This window comes from Panthera tigris, chromosome C1 (genome assembly GCF_018350195.1).
Source record: "Panthera tigris isolate Pti1 chromosome C1, P.tigris_Pti1_mat1.1, whole genome shotgun sequence".
Taxonomy (NCBI): Eukaryota; Metazoa; Chordata; class Mammalia; order Carnivora; family Felidae; genus Panthera; species Panthera tigris.
Window position 1 is genome coordinate 63,245,186 of NC_056667.1, and position 16,905 is coordinate 63,262,090.

The 16,905-nt window shown below is 41.2% G+C and overlaps 1 protein-coding gene across 2 annotated transcripts in view; it reads left to right on the forward strand.

The window, feature by feature from the left end:
• ST6GALNAC3 (ST6 N-acetylgalactosaminide alpha-2,6-sialyltransferase 3) overlaps positions 1-16,905 on the forward strand; it is a 526,758-nt gene that overhangs the window by 209,349 nt on the left and 300,504 nt on the right. For both annotated transcript variants that reach the window (XM_042997604.1, XM_042997606.1), the window contains exon 2: positions 14,649-14,843. In XM_042997604.1, coding sequence (XP_042853538.1) covers positions 14,649-14,843 — 195 coding nt within the window. The remainder of the gene's footprint in view (positions 1-14,648; positions 14,844-16,905) is intronic.

A 16,905-nucleotide genomic window follows, 5' to 3' on the forward strand; every position in this document is an offset into this window, starting at 1 on the left:
AAATCTACCAAAAATTTATTCAAAAATACAAGAAATGGTATATATTGAACAAGAGTCTTTATGATTAGTGGATAATGGAGAGCTGAGATTTTTAGTGAAATATACCATTCAAAGCCTGTTAAGCCAAGGTCTGGAAGGAACATTTAGTGCCGAAATGTTACAGGTCATAGCTCCCTGGGAAAGATTTTGTCCGTTACATGGCAAGTTCTACAGCAGCAGGGAAAGGACTGAGAGTACCTGAATCCCAAGTAGAACACTCCCGGTTTTTCCCTGAAAGTCAGTATAAATATTTGATAACGTCTCCCTTTCTGTGAAGGGGCCCTCTCTCAATGGGAGTGGTACCTAGTATCCCTTAGCAGAACAGAATTATTTGTTTTCTTAAGCTTTTCTTTATGTCCTGGAGGTGGATTCTAAAAGCTCCTAAAGTATTTTGATTTTGAATTCTCATGAAAGTATTTTTTCTTTCACAGTAATTCAATCTAAAAGGCAATAAAAGTGATATATTCAGAAGTATTCAGGACTTGCTATCAGCACCACACGGGAATAAACTATCTTGCCACTTGCACATCCCACGGGAGAAAAGAATCACAATTCACATATAGGAAATATTTAATGTGCTTGCCTCCGTTTTGCTCATATTGTCTGCTCTGCTGAAAGGCAGATTTTTTTGCAGATAAAAGCTGCCCTGTCTTGATGAACTGCTCATCTGTTTTGCTCAGGAAGAAAAACCTTTGTTAAAATCAGAGGCAAAACCTGATTTTCAAAATATTGCCTAAAAATAACAAAATGCAAGAATATATCAAAATATGCTAAGATTATGGACCAACTTCGTGCTTTGAGAAATTACTGAAAAAATTTGGAAAATACTGTTTTTAAGTGAACAGGAATTATGTGTTTTCTGAGCATCGTCTTATGAATTGGTGGTCAGGTCCTCTAGAGTGTGGAGGTGGCCTTGCCCTTGTGGCTGGGCTAGGCTGATAGATACATGGTTAAAAGAGGTGAACCATGCTGCACTCACTTGGGCTTTCAAAACTGTTCAGATTACTCATTGCTTTCGAGGTTTGTGTGCACAAGACTTCTGGCTTGGCTGCTTTTGCCAATGGGGAAGCATTGGTGAACAAGGCAGATAGAGCCTCTGCTTTTCAAGAACTCACAATACAGCAGGGAGAGAGATAGGAAGCCAGCCGTTGCAACAGTCAACAGAGATATGCTGGGGAGGATCAGTGTACCGTGGGGCAAGCCCTTTAGCAGTTGTGAAAGTTCAGTCTTTGGGACCTAAATTCTGCCAAAAAACACCCACCCAGTCTGGGTCTTGGGCACCAGAACTGAGATTTTATCTAGCATAAGTTAACTCCTGTCAACTGAATGTTTCTAAATTTGGGGAAATGGCCTTTGTTCCTTCACATCTGTTTATTGGTAATTCTTCCCCTGGAACTACCTTTGTGAATATTTTTATGATAATGTTTACTGAGTAAATCTGAATATTTGACTTGTAGAACCAACAAATAATCTCCAGAGAAATCGTCATCTTTTTTAAAAAACATTTTTAATGTTTATTTATTTTTGAGAGAGATGGAGGGGGGAGGCGAGAGGCAGAGAGAGAGGGAGGCACAGAATCTGAAACAGGCTCCAGGCTCTGAGCTGTTAGCACAGAGCCCGACACAGGGCTCAAACCCACGGACCATGAGATCATGACCTGAGCTAAAGTCGGATGCTTAACCGACTAAGCCACCCAGGCACCCCTGAGAAATCATATTTATACAGTCACATATAAGATACAAAAACAGATATTTTCTTATTTTAATAAATATGCATAGAAATGAAAATTTTCATACTCACTTTGCTTTGATTTCAGATTTTCAACAAACTAAACTCAACAGAAATTTAAAATTCCTACCGTGAGGGGAAGGGAAAAAAAAGTTAGAGAGGGAGGGAGGCAAACCCTAAGAGACTCTTAAAAACTGAGAATAAACTGAGAGTTGATGGGGGGGTGGGAGGGAGGGGAAAGTGGGTGATGGGCATTGAGGAGGGCACCTGTTGGGACGAGCACTGAGTGTTGTATGGGAACCAATTTGATAATAAATTTCAGGAAAAGAAAAATAAAATAAAATAAAATAAAATAAAATAAAATAAAATCCCTACTGTGGGTGCCAGGGCTTAGTGGGAGTGGTTTGACCAGGTGTGTTAACCCATCAGTGTCTGTATATGTATGAGAGACTGAACCTGATTCTGTTCTGCACAACTGGGTGAAAAAATATGGAAGCTTCTTTTCAGATAAGGGTTAAAAAGGAAATAATCTCTGTTGCTGCAAACTTTTTCTCAGCAGGTGCAAAATAGCTGCAATCAGGTAGGCTTTGGTAAGTGGCAGCTGCTCTCTACCAAGTTGAAAGATCACAAATTCTCACCCCATTTCGATTTCAATTTCAGAGACACTGGGTTCAATTGATGAGTTTCTGAAGGCAGGCCTAACTCTGTGGTAAGAAATGGGCCTTGACCATGTGTGGGGCCACATCCAGAGCCATGCCAGAAGTCTTACTTGTAGTGACACCAGCACTGCCCAGTCAGGGTACCTGGGTCATCGTTACAGTGTCATTAGACATGAAAGCCAGCTAGGATCCTGAAGACATTCCATCGTCCAGATGAAGAAATCAAGGCCTGGACAGGATAACACTCTTACCTGTGGTCACGTTGGTCATAGACTAATCAAGGCACTTGTTTCCAAGCTGCTACTTGTTTTGCTGTAGAGAGGTCAATATCCCAGGTCGAATTACTACCACCGCTGCCTGGAGCATTGTGTTGAAAGGATTCCGAAGTTGCTTCCTGACTCAAGGGGAGGGGGTGCTGTAGTTGATTAGCAGTGTCTGTCTGAGGAGAATGTGGGGGTCATGTGTTCTCTGAATTCGGTTGAATGATGAAGGTTGATTGGTAATCAAATAATTACCACATGATTTGAAGTATGCTTCAGAACAAAGTGCTCTAAAATCTTCCTGGAGGGTCAGGACCATTTCATAGGAGATGACACTTAGATTTGGTCTTGAAGAGTGATTAGCAGTTTTCCTAACAGAGAAAGGAAAGACGAAGATGTTCCACGAAGGCAGAAGAGCTGGTGCAGCTAATTTGAGGAGAAAAAAGAAAAAAAGGAAATTAATGATCGTTGATTGCCTCTTATGTGCTGGACACTAAGCTAGACCCTTTTATGTATTATCTCATTATTTAATTTTCAAAATGACTTTAAGATTTTACAGATGAGGAACGTGGACAAAGAAAATTAAGATGCTCAAAGTCATGGTGTAGGGTGAGATTTTAGTTATTGGGGCTCTCAGGGAACTTTAGTGGTAGCTATGTAGAGGGACAGTATAGATGAGGAAGAGATGATTGGGGAGGGAGGATATCATTGGTTTAGATTTGGACTATTAAATTTGAGTTGCCTCTGGGACATCTCAATAGAGAAGGCTTGTAGGCTGTTGGGAATAATGGCATTGACTGATCTGTTTATGATAAAAATATATATCAAAGACTCACTGATGACAGACCTTATACATGTATTTCTAGGCTTCTGCTTAACAGTGGAGATCTTTCTGCCTTTGCTATTCTAGCACAGGAGACCATAAGTAATAAACTAACATACTTTATGTTTCATGGGTGATTCAAATTACTGCCAATGCAATATGAAGCCCAGAATTGACGGGGAAACTGTCCTACTTTGAAATTCACCTGTTCTTGGCACAGTACAATTTATTATCACCAGGAGGCCTGTGCTCTGGCAAAACTCTACTTGTGTTCAGCAAAGACTTTTGAATATATATGTTCCTCTGCCAGGGTTCAACTTCGACCTACGAGAGGACAGTGTCTATTCCCGAGGGAGATGCTGGGAGGTGCCACAGTTGACATCTGTGTATGGATGGGTTATAACATGCATGTGTGTTCAGGGTCACCTAGCCATGTCAAGGAAAGAAGGCTTTCCAACTTCAAAAAGAAGGAAAAACACCCAAAAGGCATTTATGTTGGCAAATTCCAATGTCCCGGAGAACTCCCGGACTCTTTGTTATTCTTTCTTTGTGCACTGTGGTTATGGCTCCTTTAGAGTACAGGGTAAGGGATAGGCGTTTAAAATAATCCTGATCCCATTCCTGATTCTTTTTATTCTCTAGGATGATGATGATGATGATGATGATGATAATGGTGACGACAATGATTTTGATACCACCATACTTCATTGATTTTAAAATGTTTTTTTTTCTCATATCTAAGAGGGAGGTGTCTTTGTATACTCCATACCACCTTGCAGTCACTACCAGCCTGCAACAAAGCTAAATTCTCCCAGATAGGATTTGCGTTGTTTCAAATGGTCACCTGGGGATACTACCAACCTGAGACCACTTTAAATTGAATTATTTACTGCGATTTTTCTTGAGTCATACCAGTAGTGTGAAGCTGTATCAAAAACCTGCATGAGTACCTGCCTGTGGTTCGAATTCTCAGGGGAGACTATTTTTCCTTTCTCTTTTCTTGCTGTGCCTTTCTGAATGGCAGCTTTATTTCTGGAATATTCTAACTTTAAGGAAATCTCATTTTGGTGTCTTGGCTTTTTGCAGAGGTCTATTATTAGACTTCCCATCTTGCTTTTCTTTCTTACCATATTTAGAGTAACTGTGTATCTAACAATTGATGGTATCTTAGAGTTGATGAAATACTGTTAACAATAAATGCTAACATTTACTGAGCACTTTCCCTTTGCCAGGCAGTGCTTTTAGGGTTCTTCTTATGTAGTAAATCATTTAACCCATTAACAATCATAGGGGGCGCCTGGGTGGCTCAGTCAGTTGAGCGTCTGACTCTTGATTTCACCTCAGGTCATGATCCCAGGGTCCTGGGATTGAGCCCTGAGTTGGGCTCCGCAAAGAGTGTGGAGCCTGCTTAAGATTTTCTCTCTCGTATGATCATTAAAGCTTCTTCTGGGGTGCCTGGGTGGCTCGGTCGGTTAAGTGTCCTACTTCGGCTCAGGTCATGATTTCGCAGCTCGTGAGTTCGAGCCCTGCATCGGGCTCTGTGCTGACAGCTCAGAGCCTGGAGCCTGCTCTGGATTCTGTGTCTCCATCCCTCTCTGCCCCTCCCCTGCTCACACTCTGTCTCTCTCTCATGCTCTCAAAATATAAATAAACACTTAAAAATATTTAAAAAAAAAGATTTTCTCTCTCTCTCCCTCTGTCTCTGTCCCCTGCTCACATGCTCTCTCTTAAAGACATGCTTTCTCTTAAAAACAAACAAAAACCTGTTAACAATCATATTGGGTAGGCACTATTATTTCTCCAATTTTAGGTGGGAAAACAGGCACAAAGAGGTTAAGAACAATGTGCCCAAGTTGACATATATTGACTCATTTAGTGTAACTTGACCATCTTGAGTCTACAGATAGGCTGCTGGTGAGAATCTGTTTCATCTTTGTAAAGTGCTTGCTGAGCACAAGTCTCTCCTCTCAGAAAATGTGTCATCGTCCTTATTACTACCACAGGTATCCTTCTGTTACCCACGTCTCATTCACTGAAGTCGGATTCTAGCTTTAAGTGTTGTCCAGAGACAAGAGTTGGTTTTCTTTAAAAAAGTGCATTCTTTAAGTCCTTTCATTATGTACCCTATAAAGGATGTTGCTTTAAGCAGGTTTGCTGCCATTCAGATCTGCAAGCTTCCAAGCAATTCTCAGAATACTCCAGTTCTTCTTACTTCATTTATATTCCCCCATCCTAACACTTTCCCCCACCGCCCCACCATACCCACGTCAGATCTACAAGCGAGGGGAATTAAGAGGAAAAAAGAAAAGAATACTTTGTGTAGAAAACATATTTCCCCTAATGATCCCAATTTGAAACTTTTCAGATAATTTACTGCTTAAATTTAGAAGAGGATACTTTTTTTTATTTTTTTTAATGTTTATTTATTTTTGAGAGAGATAGAGTGCGAGTGGGGGAGTGCACACAGAGAGAGGAAGACACAGAATCCGAAGCAGGCTCCAGGCTGTGAGCTGTCAGCATAGAGCCTGACATGGGGCTCAAACTCACCAGCCACAGATCATGACCTGAGCCGAACTGACTGAGCCACCCAGACGCCCCAGGAGAGGATAATCTTTAATCCTCAATCTTTCCTTGTCTCCTTCATTCTTTTCATTCTTCCACACATATTGACTGAATATCTTCCAAATTCGAGAAGTTGTGCTTGAGGGTGCTCGAGATGTTTCTCAGATGTTGTTCACATTCTCAACGACTGATTGCAAACAAAACTAGAGGGGAACCTTTCCCTTCCCCCAATCTCTCACCCCCCCCCCCCGCCCCACCTCCTCCTTTCCTGTTTCCTCCATCTTCCTTCTCCATCCACTCCATCTCGGCTCAGTCTCATCCATGACCTGGAAGCCAGGGAGGGATACAGGCATTAAGGAGGAGACACCATTTGAGTGGAATTATTTGTGAACTTGTAGAGATGAGGATGGGTAGATGCTCCCAGTGGGGAGCAGTCTGGACAACATCACAGGACCTGGGTAGCAAAGGAGCATTAGAGAATGGTGAAATGCAAGCTTGAAACTGGGAGGCATGAAAGGACAGAGGGGCATGAGACTTCCAAGCACCCCCACTTCCCTCTCTACTTCACTGATTACAGGGAGAATCCTTTGGGGTGATGGGTCTGAAAGTGTTTGTAAATATATATGCTGTACAATGTTAATGTCCTGTAGATTCACAGAAAAAGAAAGGGTCCCCATCATCATTGTCTTCATGGTTATCATTCTTGCCTTTATCGTGGTGCCTCTGGGAATGACCTCCTCCCTAATGGCACCAGGATCCCCAGACTTTATCCTTCTGTTTACTAAACACCTTGAAAGTAAGAATTGGATTCTAAGAGATGAACTCATCTCTGCAAGAATGAAATATGCCAAGCAAATGTTTGCAGAAACCAACAAAGGCCAGTGGGCCATTAGGTGACTGAAAATAAAACAAAATCACTTGCCCTGGTTACCTAATCATCTTCATTGTGTCTGCTTATGTAGCACCTCCCTTCCCTCTACAGAATGCCAGGGGTATGGAGAGACAATAACAGGCAGACTAGGGGATATTTGTTCCCCTAAGTTCAAGAATTTAATGAAAAACAGAGGTAACTTCAGGGCCATCTACTCCAATCTCTGATGTTCTTATCATGAGAACCTGCCCTTTGGATTAAAATTCTCTGTGTCTATTGGCACAGCCACACTGAGAGACTTTGCTTTCTGGGCCCTTCATTCTACATACTCAATACCAATCTTCAGCTCTATCTTATGTTTCTGAAGAACTTTGATTCCTTTCTGCCATGTGAAAGGGCATGTGCTGAAGCAGTACGATAAAGATGAAAGGCAAAATGGGATAAACTGGTTTTATATAATTTTTCAAAATGAAATAAACTCAAGTCAATGTAGCCACGATTGTATTCATTTGATATTTTAGCAGTTTGAAAATCAAATCAGGGCAGAAAACCTAAATCCCCTCTGCAAATAAAATAAGAAAAAAATGTGTAGGCACACAAAAACCTCATTGACGGTTTTCATTATGGTTTTAATACAGGTGTCAAAGTTCAGTGTGACCTCTTATCATGTCATCTGACAGACTTATAATGCTCAGGTTAACTTGAGCTTCTCTGCAGTGTTTACAACTATAGGGAGTCTCCTTTGGGGAAAAAAAAAAACCTGAAGAAATTTTGGCCACTTACAATTTTTCCCTAGGATTAGCTTTTTGTACAGAATAACGTATGACAGTGGTGCCCACGAGAACTGTATTGCCTTGGTTTCCGTTTGTGGGTTTTGTAATTCTTGCTGGATTCTACCTATGTCTGATGGTGACATGTTGCCATGGGTTCCAAATTCTTAAAGGAGGTCACCATACTGAAGGTTGTCTATTACTTAATTTTTTTTATGAAACCGTCAACATTATGCTGTTTAGCTGCATCTTCATTGAATAAACAGAAAACGGCAGAACTGTGGAGCTAAGAAAGGCATGTCTGTTTTACCATGTTAGTCCCTACAAACTACCTGTAATAGGGCTCCATACCATTGATTGACAAAGGGCACCGAATATTCGGTAGCCGGAGTAGAGGAATAATTGCTTTATTTTCCCTGAGTGCTAACCAACGGTACCCTGAAGTTGTCTTGTTAATACTGGGAATAAAGCCAGAATTAAATTTGCCCACAAATTACTGATTTTGAGGTAAATATAATTACCATGCTTCAGATCAGCCACTTAATTTTCCATATGAATTATTTTGTTTATTGACAAAATGTATTACAAAATCTACTTAGGGCTAGTGCCAGTTTTTAAAATCTCTGAACCACTCCTCTGAGAGTATTCCCTTTGGTATGAGTAAAATGGACAACTTAGTTGACACACATACTAGAACACAGGCTTTGAGTTCAATGCCTGTGTGTATTATTTCCTTGCTCTGTGACCTTGGGCAAGTCACTCACCCTCTCTACATCTCTATTCCTTTGTGTGGAAAATGAGGGTTACACAAGTATTTCTCCAACTAATTGCACTCATTAAATATTATCTTCTATTAAGACGGTGATTGGAGCACCTGGGTGGCTCAGTCGATTAAATGCCTGATTCGATTTTGGCTCAGGTCGTCACCTCCCATTTTGTGAGTTTGAGCCCAGCATCTGGCTCTGGGCTGACAGGGTGGAGCTTGCTTGGGATTCTCTCTCTCCCTCTGTCTCTGCCCCTCCCCCACTCACACTCCTTTGTGCATGCTGTCTCTCAAAATAATAAGTTTTAAAAAAAGATTATGATGATTGTTCATACATATACACTATATCTGGACTTTAATCCTAGTGCCCCTACTAGGACAAGGACAGCCAGTTGCTAAAAGTATCCATTGCAGTTCTCATATTGAGAATTTAACGTCTATTAGTGATATCTGATGATGTGGTGCATGTTGCTCTTGTCCTTGTCTTTCCAACAGGCTGTTTCCCACCTCCTCATTCATTGACCACACCATGTCCAGAGTGAACTCTCCAAAATCAAACCTGATCCTATCTCACACTTAGACCCCTTCTTTGGTTTCTGTGGTGTAAGTCCAGATTCCCTGGCATGATATACAAGACCTTCCACGATCAGATTCCTTTCTGCCTCTCTAGGTCCACTCCCTCCGCCCTCCTCAAAGCCTACTCTCAAAGTGTATTTCTTTTAGGTTATCACATTTTCTTCAACAGCTTTATGGATTGTGAAGTGCTGCTTATTCTCTCATGTTGACCTTGTTTGGCATTCCCTACTCTCCTAGATGTCCTCAATGATTTTATCACCAGCTGTGCTGCCTAAGTATGGACTCCACGAAATTAGGTCTGACCCTCTTGTTATCACCTCCCTTTCCTCACCCCCCTCCCAACAAATGGGTGATATTTTCTCCAGAGTTCACTATAGTTTAATAAGCAGGATCCAGTTTGTTGATTCAATAGATAAACAGAACAAATGAAGATTTTATCTGTATACTCTGAGCTTTGCTAATTCATCCTTGTACAAATGAGAAGCAGCTTTATTGTATTTTGGGAGAACCACATTTGGAGCTTGGCCAATGACACAAGGTAGAATTAATTTCATGACACAATTTCTATATGGTAGAAGAATTTGTATTTGATAAGGTCACACATACGCAATGGGTAGGCACTCGTCAATGTGTGAGGTGTTTGAGTACTGATATAAATAACACAGTCAACCCAAATATCTGTTATTGGATAAATGACAGCATATGGACAAAAATATATACAGTTTTACCCTAGAAAACAACTACTTCAGTCATTAAATAATACTATTTAAATAAAAAATATAGCTTTATACTATTGTTTATCATTTATGAAAAAGAAACAAAACATCTAGCAACTGACTATATTAAAAGATAAAGATTTTATCTTGAGGTTAAAGGCTAATTCTGTGGTAGAAAGAATAAAAACATACAAATGTTAATATAGCTTGCAAATTTGCTAGGTACAAATATTGGCAATTGTTTTCTCCCTAGATCATGAATTCTCTGTGGATTTTATTTTGAAATAGGTATTCTGCTATAAGTCTGATAAATGATATTCCAACTCTAAAGAGCAAGCAACTAGAATGCCACATTTTTGATGCATATTTTTGCAGCACAGAGGGGATTAAATTCTAAATGTCTCAGCTGTTAAAGGCCCCTTCAGACTTGCCCAAAATGAGGAACAAAGAAGGAGAGAGCTTTCCCTAAAGCAATTCATCAGATCTATTTGGGCACAGTGACATTCTATCAGAGCTTGTGTGGTTAAGTTGCACTGAGTGGTTCAAGGGTGTGCAGCTGCTTGGAACATTTGAGAAAAAGATATCTCCAAGTTTTCTTCATGCATTCACATGGGCTGGCCAATTCTTACCAACTGACTAATGGCCAACAAGGCTCTGACAGTTAGTAGTTACATCATCATAATAACATCTCCCATTTTTGAGTGCTCCCTGTGTGCCAGAACTGTGCTCTGCATTTTGCACCTGTTGTGTCACTTAGAAGCTGATACTTCTTCCTTTTTTTTTTTTTTAAATAGGCTCCATGCCAAAGGCAGAGCTTGAACCCATGACTCTGAGATTGAAAGTCACATGTTCTACATTGAGCCAGCCAGATGCCCCTAACATTCATACTTCTTATCTTAAAGGAATGACCTATCAAATGTAATGCCAGTTTTTGCAGTACGAAGAGTTTGTCAGAGTGAGTTTTACACATTATAAACTTGATGAGTACTTACTGTTGTTTTTTCTCACCTAGTTGCTGGCTGTTGGATCTAGGAGAGGCTCTGATTACTTCAGCAAGGCAGCAGTGATCACTTCCATACACAGACTGTTAGACCTAGAACACATATAAAAAAGTCTTCTCCTTGTCTGAGTGTTGATGGACTCGAAACAATTGCTAGAACAAGCCACTGATGGAATAAACTTAAGTTACTGGAAACAAGGCAACGTGGATGGCAATTTCAAATAAGATGTGAAGAATATTTAGAATTATAAAGCATAGCACTTTTATGCATTTATCCTTTCATTGTCCTAATGTTAAGATGGATGGGGCAGATAATTGCATCTGACTGAGTGTATCTGGCTTACTATATTTTGTGTTATGGTTTGCACCCTGTCTGCTTCCCTACCATCATCTTCCCCCACATACCGTCTGTGTGTTCTTTTTACCAAGAGATTTGCAAATTTCTGACCAATTTAAGGCCTTAGTCTATGCTGTTCCCTCTGCTGGAATGCCCTTCCCATCTCCACTTGTCTAACTCCTCCTCATTCTTCAGGACTCCATTTGAATACTGCCTCCCCAAACAAGCATTCCCTGAATTGTCCCACCCACAACCCTTCCCACTTCCTCTGGGCTGGCGCAGTGCCCTGTGTGTACCTCTACTACCTCATTTGATAGGTGACATTACACATCTCTGTTTACTTGCCAGCTGCTCTAAGGTGTATCTCTCTGGAAGCTTGAAGCATGGTCTGTCTTTTATGGTTTTATTTCTCCTTTTCAGCACCTCACCAAATCTACACAGAATATGGGCCCAATGAGTGCATGTGACTTGAAGGAATAAATACATTCATATGTATCATACACATTTGTATTTTGTTACTTCCCCAACTCCCCATCCCTCCCCTACCCCCCCCCCCCCACACACACACACATTCTCACTGCCTTCTGGTGTGGTAGACTTTAAAAAGCCTCATCCACGGTTTTTATTGTAATTGCTAAAGCTCAAGGTCACGATTTGGCAGGAATGACTGCTAGAAGGATGCACATCAATGCTGTGTCCTGCTGTCCTTGCTGTCTGGAGTACAGGATGTGTTTGAAATTATACCTTTTCTAGTGAAATTTCAGGGTGGTTTTATATCAGCACTATGAGAATGCTTTCATGTTAAATAAGAATGTTGAAACATAAAGAAAGGCAAAGAATCAGGTCCAGGCAAAGCCTGAGCTATGAAAGGAACACCTCTGCCCACCGCAGAATATGATTCCAGGTCAAGCACAGAGGAGTCTGTCTGGCTTCCACTCTCCATTTGCTCCCCTTATCCTCTCTGTGCTCATTACTTGGTTCCCTTTGATGAAACATGGGAGGCAGACATGGATTACTAGGGAGCAGGCTTTTACAACTGTGATCTCGTTCCATTTTGAAGTTGCTCTCAAAATGGTTGATTTATTTTCCTCTCATGTATGCATTATGTATGTGTGGCTATGCGAGATCTGTGAATTCAGAAAGGCCCTCTGTACCTTTGTCCCCAAATCCCTATCCATGCAATGTAGTGCAGCAACCAGTAGAACCAGAGAGCCACGCAGGGCTTTGGAATAGACAAAGACACAAATCCCATCTGGGTCTCCTTCAAAGAAAACTGCTGTTTTGCAACAAGCTACCGGGTGGCGATAAAAAAGGTTCTTACCTGTTTACTTAATGGGTGACTGGCCCCTTTGCTTTTATTTAGCCATCTGTTCTGGTCTATGTCCCTTTAAACTTGTAAGATCCATCACCTCATTTAAGCTGTTACCTTGACACATTGCAATGTTGTGGACATAATGATTCCACAGAGGAGCAAATTAAAACAGTTTTTCATGATTAGAAGGTTAAATGAGGTAAGGCTGTGGTAGTTAGTGGTGAGATAAGGGGTTTTGAGGAGGCAGAACTCAAGGGACTTGCAGGTGATTGGAAAATTAGGCTGGCTAGACAGAAGGACGGGGCTTTTACAAATTACGGAGCTGAGCAAGAGCTAAGACCTCCTTTGGGGTCTCTGACTTCTGGGGGGCTTTAGTCTCCTGTCCTTGCAGAGACTGTGATCATGGCCAGGGAGGAACAGGGGCCGGCTTTGGGTTTCTTTTCTACTTTGGGACATTCTGTGAAGAGCAAAACGAAGTTTATTCACTAAGAAGTGATAAGCTGGAAACACAACAACATACATCAGGTCATTCCTGGATAGTTATTTGGCTTCCTTTAAGTTTGAAGAAGAATTGAGGACCAATCCCAGCTTTGTGGAGGAATATCTGATTGTGTCTTCACCCTGGACTTCAAGGCATGGCTGTTCCTGACATGTGCCCTCTGCCCTGCTCTTTCTTCTTGCTCTAGACCTGACCCTCCACCTGACTCCTGGATGGCTCCATTCAGGTGACCCACCATCTGGATAAAAACTAGGACTTAGGAAGCCCAGGGTTTTTAAATCATTTCGTACCCTTTTAAATCATTTCTTACTCTGACTGCTCTGGTTTCTCCTAATATAAACAGTATTCTTGTAGTAACATGGACTCAAAATTTTCCATCTCACCTCTATCCAATCAGGAGCCATGTTCTCTGCTTACCACCTACGTTGAGTTTCTCATATTTTTTCTACCTTTGTACTCCCCTTGCCACTGCTCTAGTTTGCATCCCTCATTACTTTTGTCCTAGCCAGTCAGAATAGCCTCCTAACTCATTGCTGTCTGTCTTTAGTTCCTCCCTGCTTCAAAACATTTTAAACAGTGATGTTTGATTATAACTTATAACAGTTATAATTATAATTATAATTAAACAAGCAACAAACAAAACCTCCTTTGGTTTTCTATCACCTACCACCCTCGATAGACCTCTCAGCTTGGTGTTGTAGGCAGTCCCTAAAGTTATCATTTGTTGTTTCCAGCCTTTTCTCATCCTCTGTGCCCCAGGAAGACAAAGTTCTGTGTAGCTATGAATCACCCCATGTTTTCTTGCCTCCTTGCTCTCTTCCCTCTACCTAGAAAGCTTCACTCACATATCTCTACTGATTAAAATTCATGCATTTTATCCAGCTCAATCTCAAATACATCTCTGCTTTCCCCACCCCAGTCAGATGCATTTGCTCTCGTTCTTGTTCCATGGCAACCCATTAAGGGGGATGTTCTTAAGCTGCTTCACATGGATTTTTTTCCTACTTTTATTGTTAGCTTTTTGAGTCTTAACTTTTGCATAGCCTTTCACAGCACAGGCAGCTTCCTGCCTGTAGCAGGTGCTAGATATAGAAATAAAGTAATTGCTGATAATTTGTCTACAAGGATGGGAAAAATCCATTTATTCATTCACTCAAATATTTCGTGGGTGCCTACAATATGTAAGGCAGTGTGTTATGGACCTGGGATCCAGAGATCAGTATGACAGTATATTCTGGTTCTCTAGGAACTCTCAATTAGATGGAGGAAAAGTCATATAAATAATTATGCAGTGAAAACTGTGCAACCATAGACGTGCCTTCAAGGTATGGGAGTGCAGGACTCTGTTAGGTTAGACAGGTTGGGGTGAAGGGATGGTGGTGGGAGGTGATGCAGCAGTTAGGAAGGGTTTCCTACAGTTGGGAATGTCTGATTTGCGTTTCGAAAATTGAATAGAAGTTGTCGAGGAATGTGGGGAAGTAAGGAAGGGTAGGAATGGAATGGAAAGATAATCTAAGAAGGCTTCTCTGCTTGTTCTCAGAGGCTGGCTAAAGCAAACTGGTCACCAAATGATTAAATTCTGTCTCCAAATGAAATCTCCTAAATGACACAGTCCTTTTATCCCTTTGAAAGAAAAAGAGAGGGAGATAAAGGAATCTCCCTCTGTGACTACTTTTGGTTGGTAATCATTCATTCATTCATTCATTCTTCTTCTTCTTTTTAATGTCTTGTAGAGAAAGTCTATGATTGCAGTGAGCTTCATAGCAGCGTTCCTCTTCCTGCTGGTTGTGCGCCTTGTAAATGAAGTGAATTTCCCACTGCTGCTAAACTGCTTTGGACAGCCTGGCACAAAATGGATACCATTCTCCTACACATATAGGCGGCCCCTTCGAACTCACTATGGATACATAAATGTGAGAACACAAGAGGTAAGACCTCAGAGGGTTTCCTAGGATTTGTGGATATCCATGGTAACAGTTTTTCTTTAGGAGCAAAATGGTTTCCAATCACTGAACTTACTCCCTCTGCCTCTCCAAGCTTCTTTGGGTCCCTGACATCTTCTGTTTTCTCATTCTTAGACATTGTGACATACACATGTCTAATGTCTGCTGCCCCTCCTACATCAAATCTTCTGATTGTCTAGCTTCATGTGGAGTTGAGGAGGCAATTACTTGTTTTCCTGGTGTTTTAACATCCATCTCTTTCTATTGCAAAACTCTGGTCAGCAATTACCAGCTGGAGAACTGGCTGGCTTTATTTCCTGGAGGTCAACTTGTTGGGGGCAGCTCTTTGTAGAACGGCAGAGAAGCATTTATATTCTTTAAAACTCTGTAATCCTTAGACCTGGAGCTAGAAAGGCCAAGCTGATTTTAAAATTCTCCGTGGTTGCCGAGATAATGGGATTTAAAGAGTTGCCAAATTTAAAGGGGTTAACATCATTTAAATCCTGTAATCACTGAACCTCTAAATCTTTGTAGCCAGTCGGTAGCACAGGAGAGGATGGAGGTATATGGACAACTAGAAAGTATGCTACACTTTTCTAGTAGCACTTTTGCAAGCCAAGATTTGCATTTTAGAGCGAAGTAAAGAATTTGCATTTTAGAGCCAAGTAAAGAACCTCCCAAAATGTGTGAAGTGTGTAGAAGTGGTTAATGACATTGTTTTTACTATTTGTTTCTATGGAGTGCGGTAAATGTGAGGTTACTATTCCTAGATGCAGAGTCCAAGCCTGTTTGATTGTTGGTGACAAGGGTACAAGTCATCCGTATGTCTATGTCACTGGGAAGAGTTTTGGATCAGATCCCATCGACAGGTCATTTTGTAAAAATACTAGAGAGGAGGGGCTCCTGGGTGGTTCTGTGGGTTAAGCGTCCAACTTCGGCCCAGGTCATGATCTCGCAGTTCTTGGGTTTGAGCCCCACGTCGGGCTCTGTGCTGACAGCTCAGAGCCTGGAGCCTGCTTTGCATTCTGTGTCTCCTTCTCTCTCTGTTCCTCCCCTGCTCATGCTCTGTCTCTCTGTCTCTCAAAAATAAATAAAGGTTAAAAAAAATTTAAAAGAAATACTAGAGAGGAAACTTAGGTGTAGAATGCTGCTACTGTCCTGAGAGTTATTCTTAGCATCCGGGGAAGGACACTGAATGCTGGCTTGATCTGTCGTCTTGTGTAGGCAATATCATACCTGAGTCACTGCTTCTGGCTAATTTGATTCTTTGAAAATTGTTTCTGTACCTGCAGGGTTTACAGGCTTTTTATTAGACCTTTATAGTAAAAAGAAGAAAGCACCATTAATAACATATAAATTCTTAGGAGTTTTGCTTGATGTTTAACCTTTAATTGGTTTTAAATCAATTTTTTAAAAAGTGTCCATTGCTTGAATTTGTTGAGTGTCCTAATAAATCGATTACCTATATAAAAATGTATCTCTTAGAGAATAGTTTGTGTCACTCTTGTCTTTTGGTACTTTCAATTTTGGCTGTCATTGAATATTCTATAACTACTGGATTGTGTTGGTCATTTCACAGGTGCCTATCACAGGTAGAAAATGAAACATGTGAAAAAAGTGTCTTATAAATTACTCTTGTGAGGGAAATCCCACCAAATGTTAAAGACCCTTTCATTTATCCAAATATTAATGGCTTCGGGGCACCTGCGTGGCTCATTTTAGCATCCAACTTTTGATTTTAGCTGGGGTCATGATCTCAAGGTTGTAAGATTGAACCCCATGTCTAGCTCCACCTGAGCATGGATCCTGCTTAAGATTCTGTCTCCCGGGGCGCCTGGGTGGTTCAGTTGGTTGAGCATCTGACTTCAGCTCAGGTCATGATCTCACGGTCTGTGGGATCAAGCCCCACATCAGGCTCTGTGCTGACAGCTCAGAGCCTGGAGCCTGCTTCAGATTCTGGCTCCCTCTCTCTCTGCCCCTCCCCCCGCTCATGCTCTGTCTCTCTCTCTCTCTCTCTCTCTCTGTCAAAATAAATAAACATTAAAAA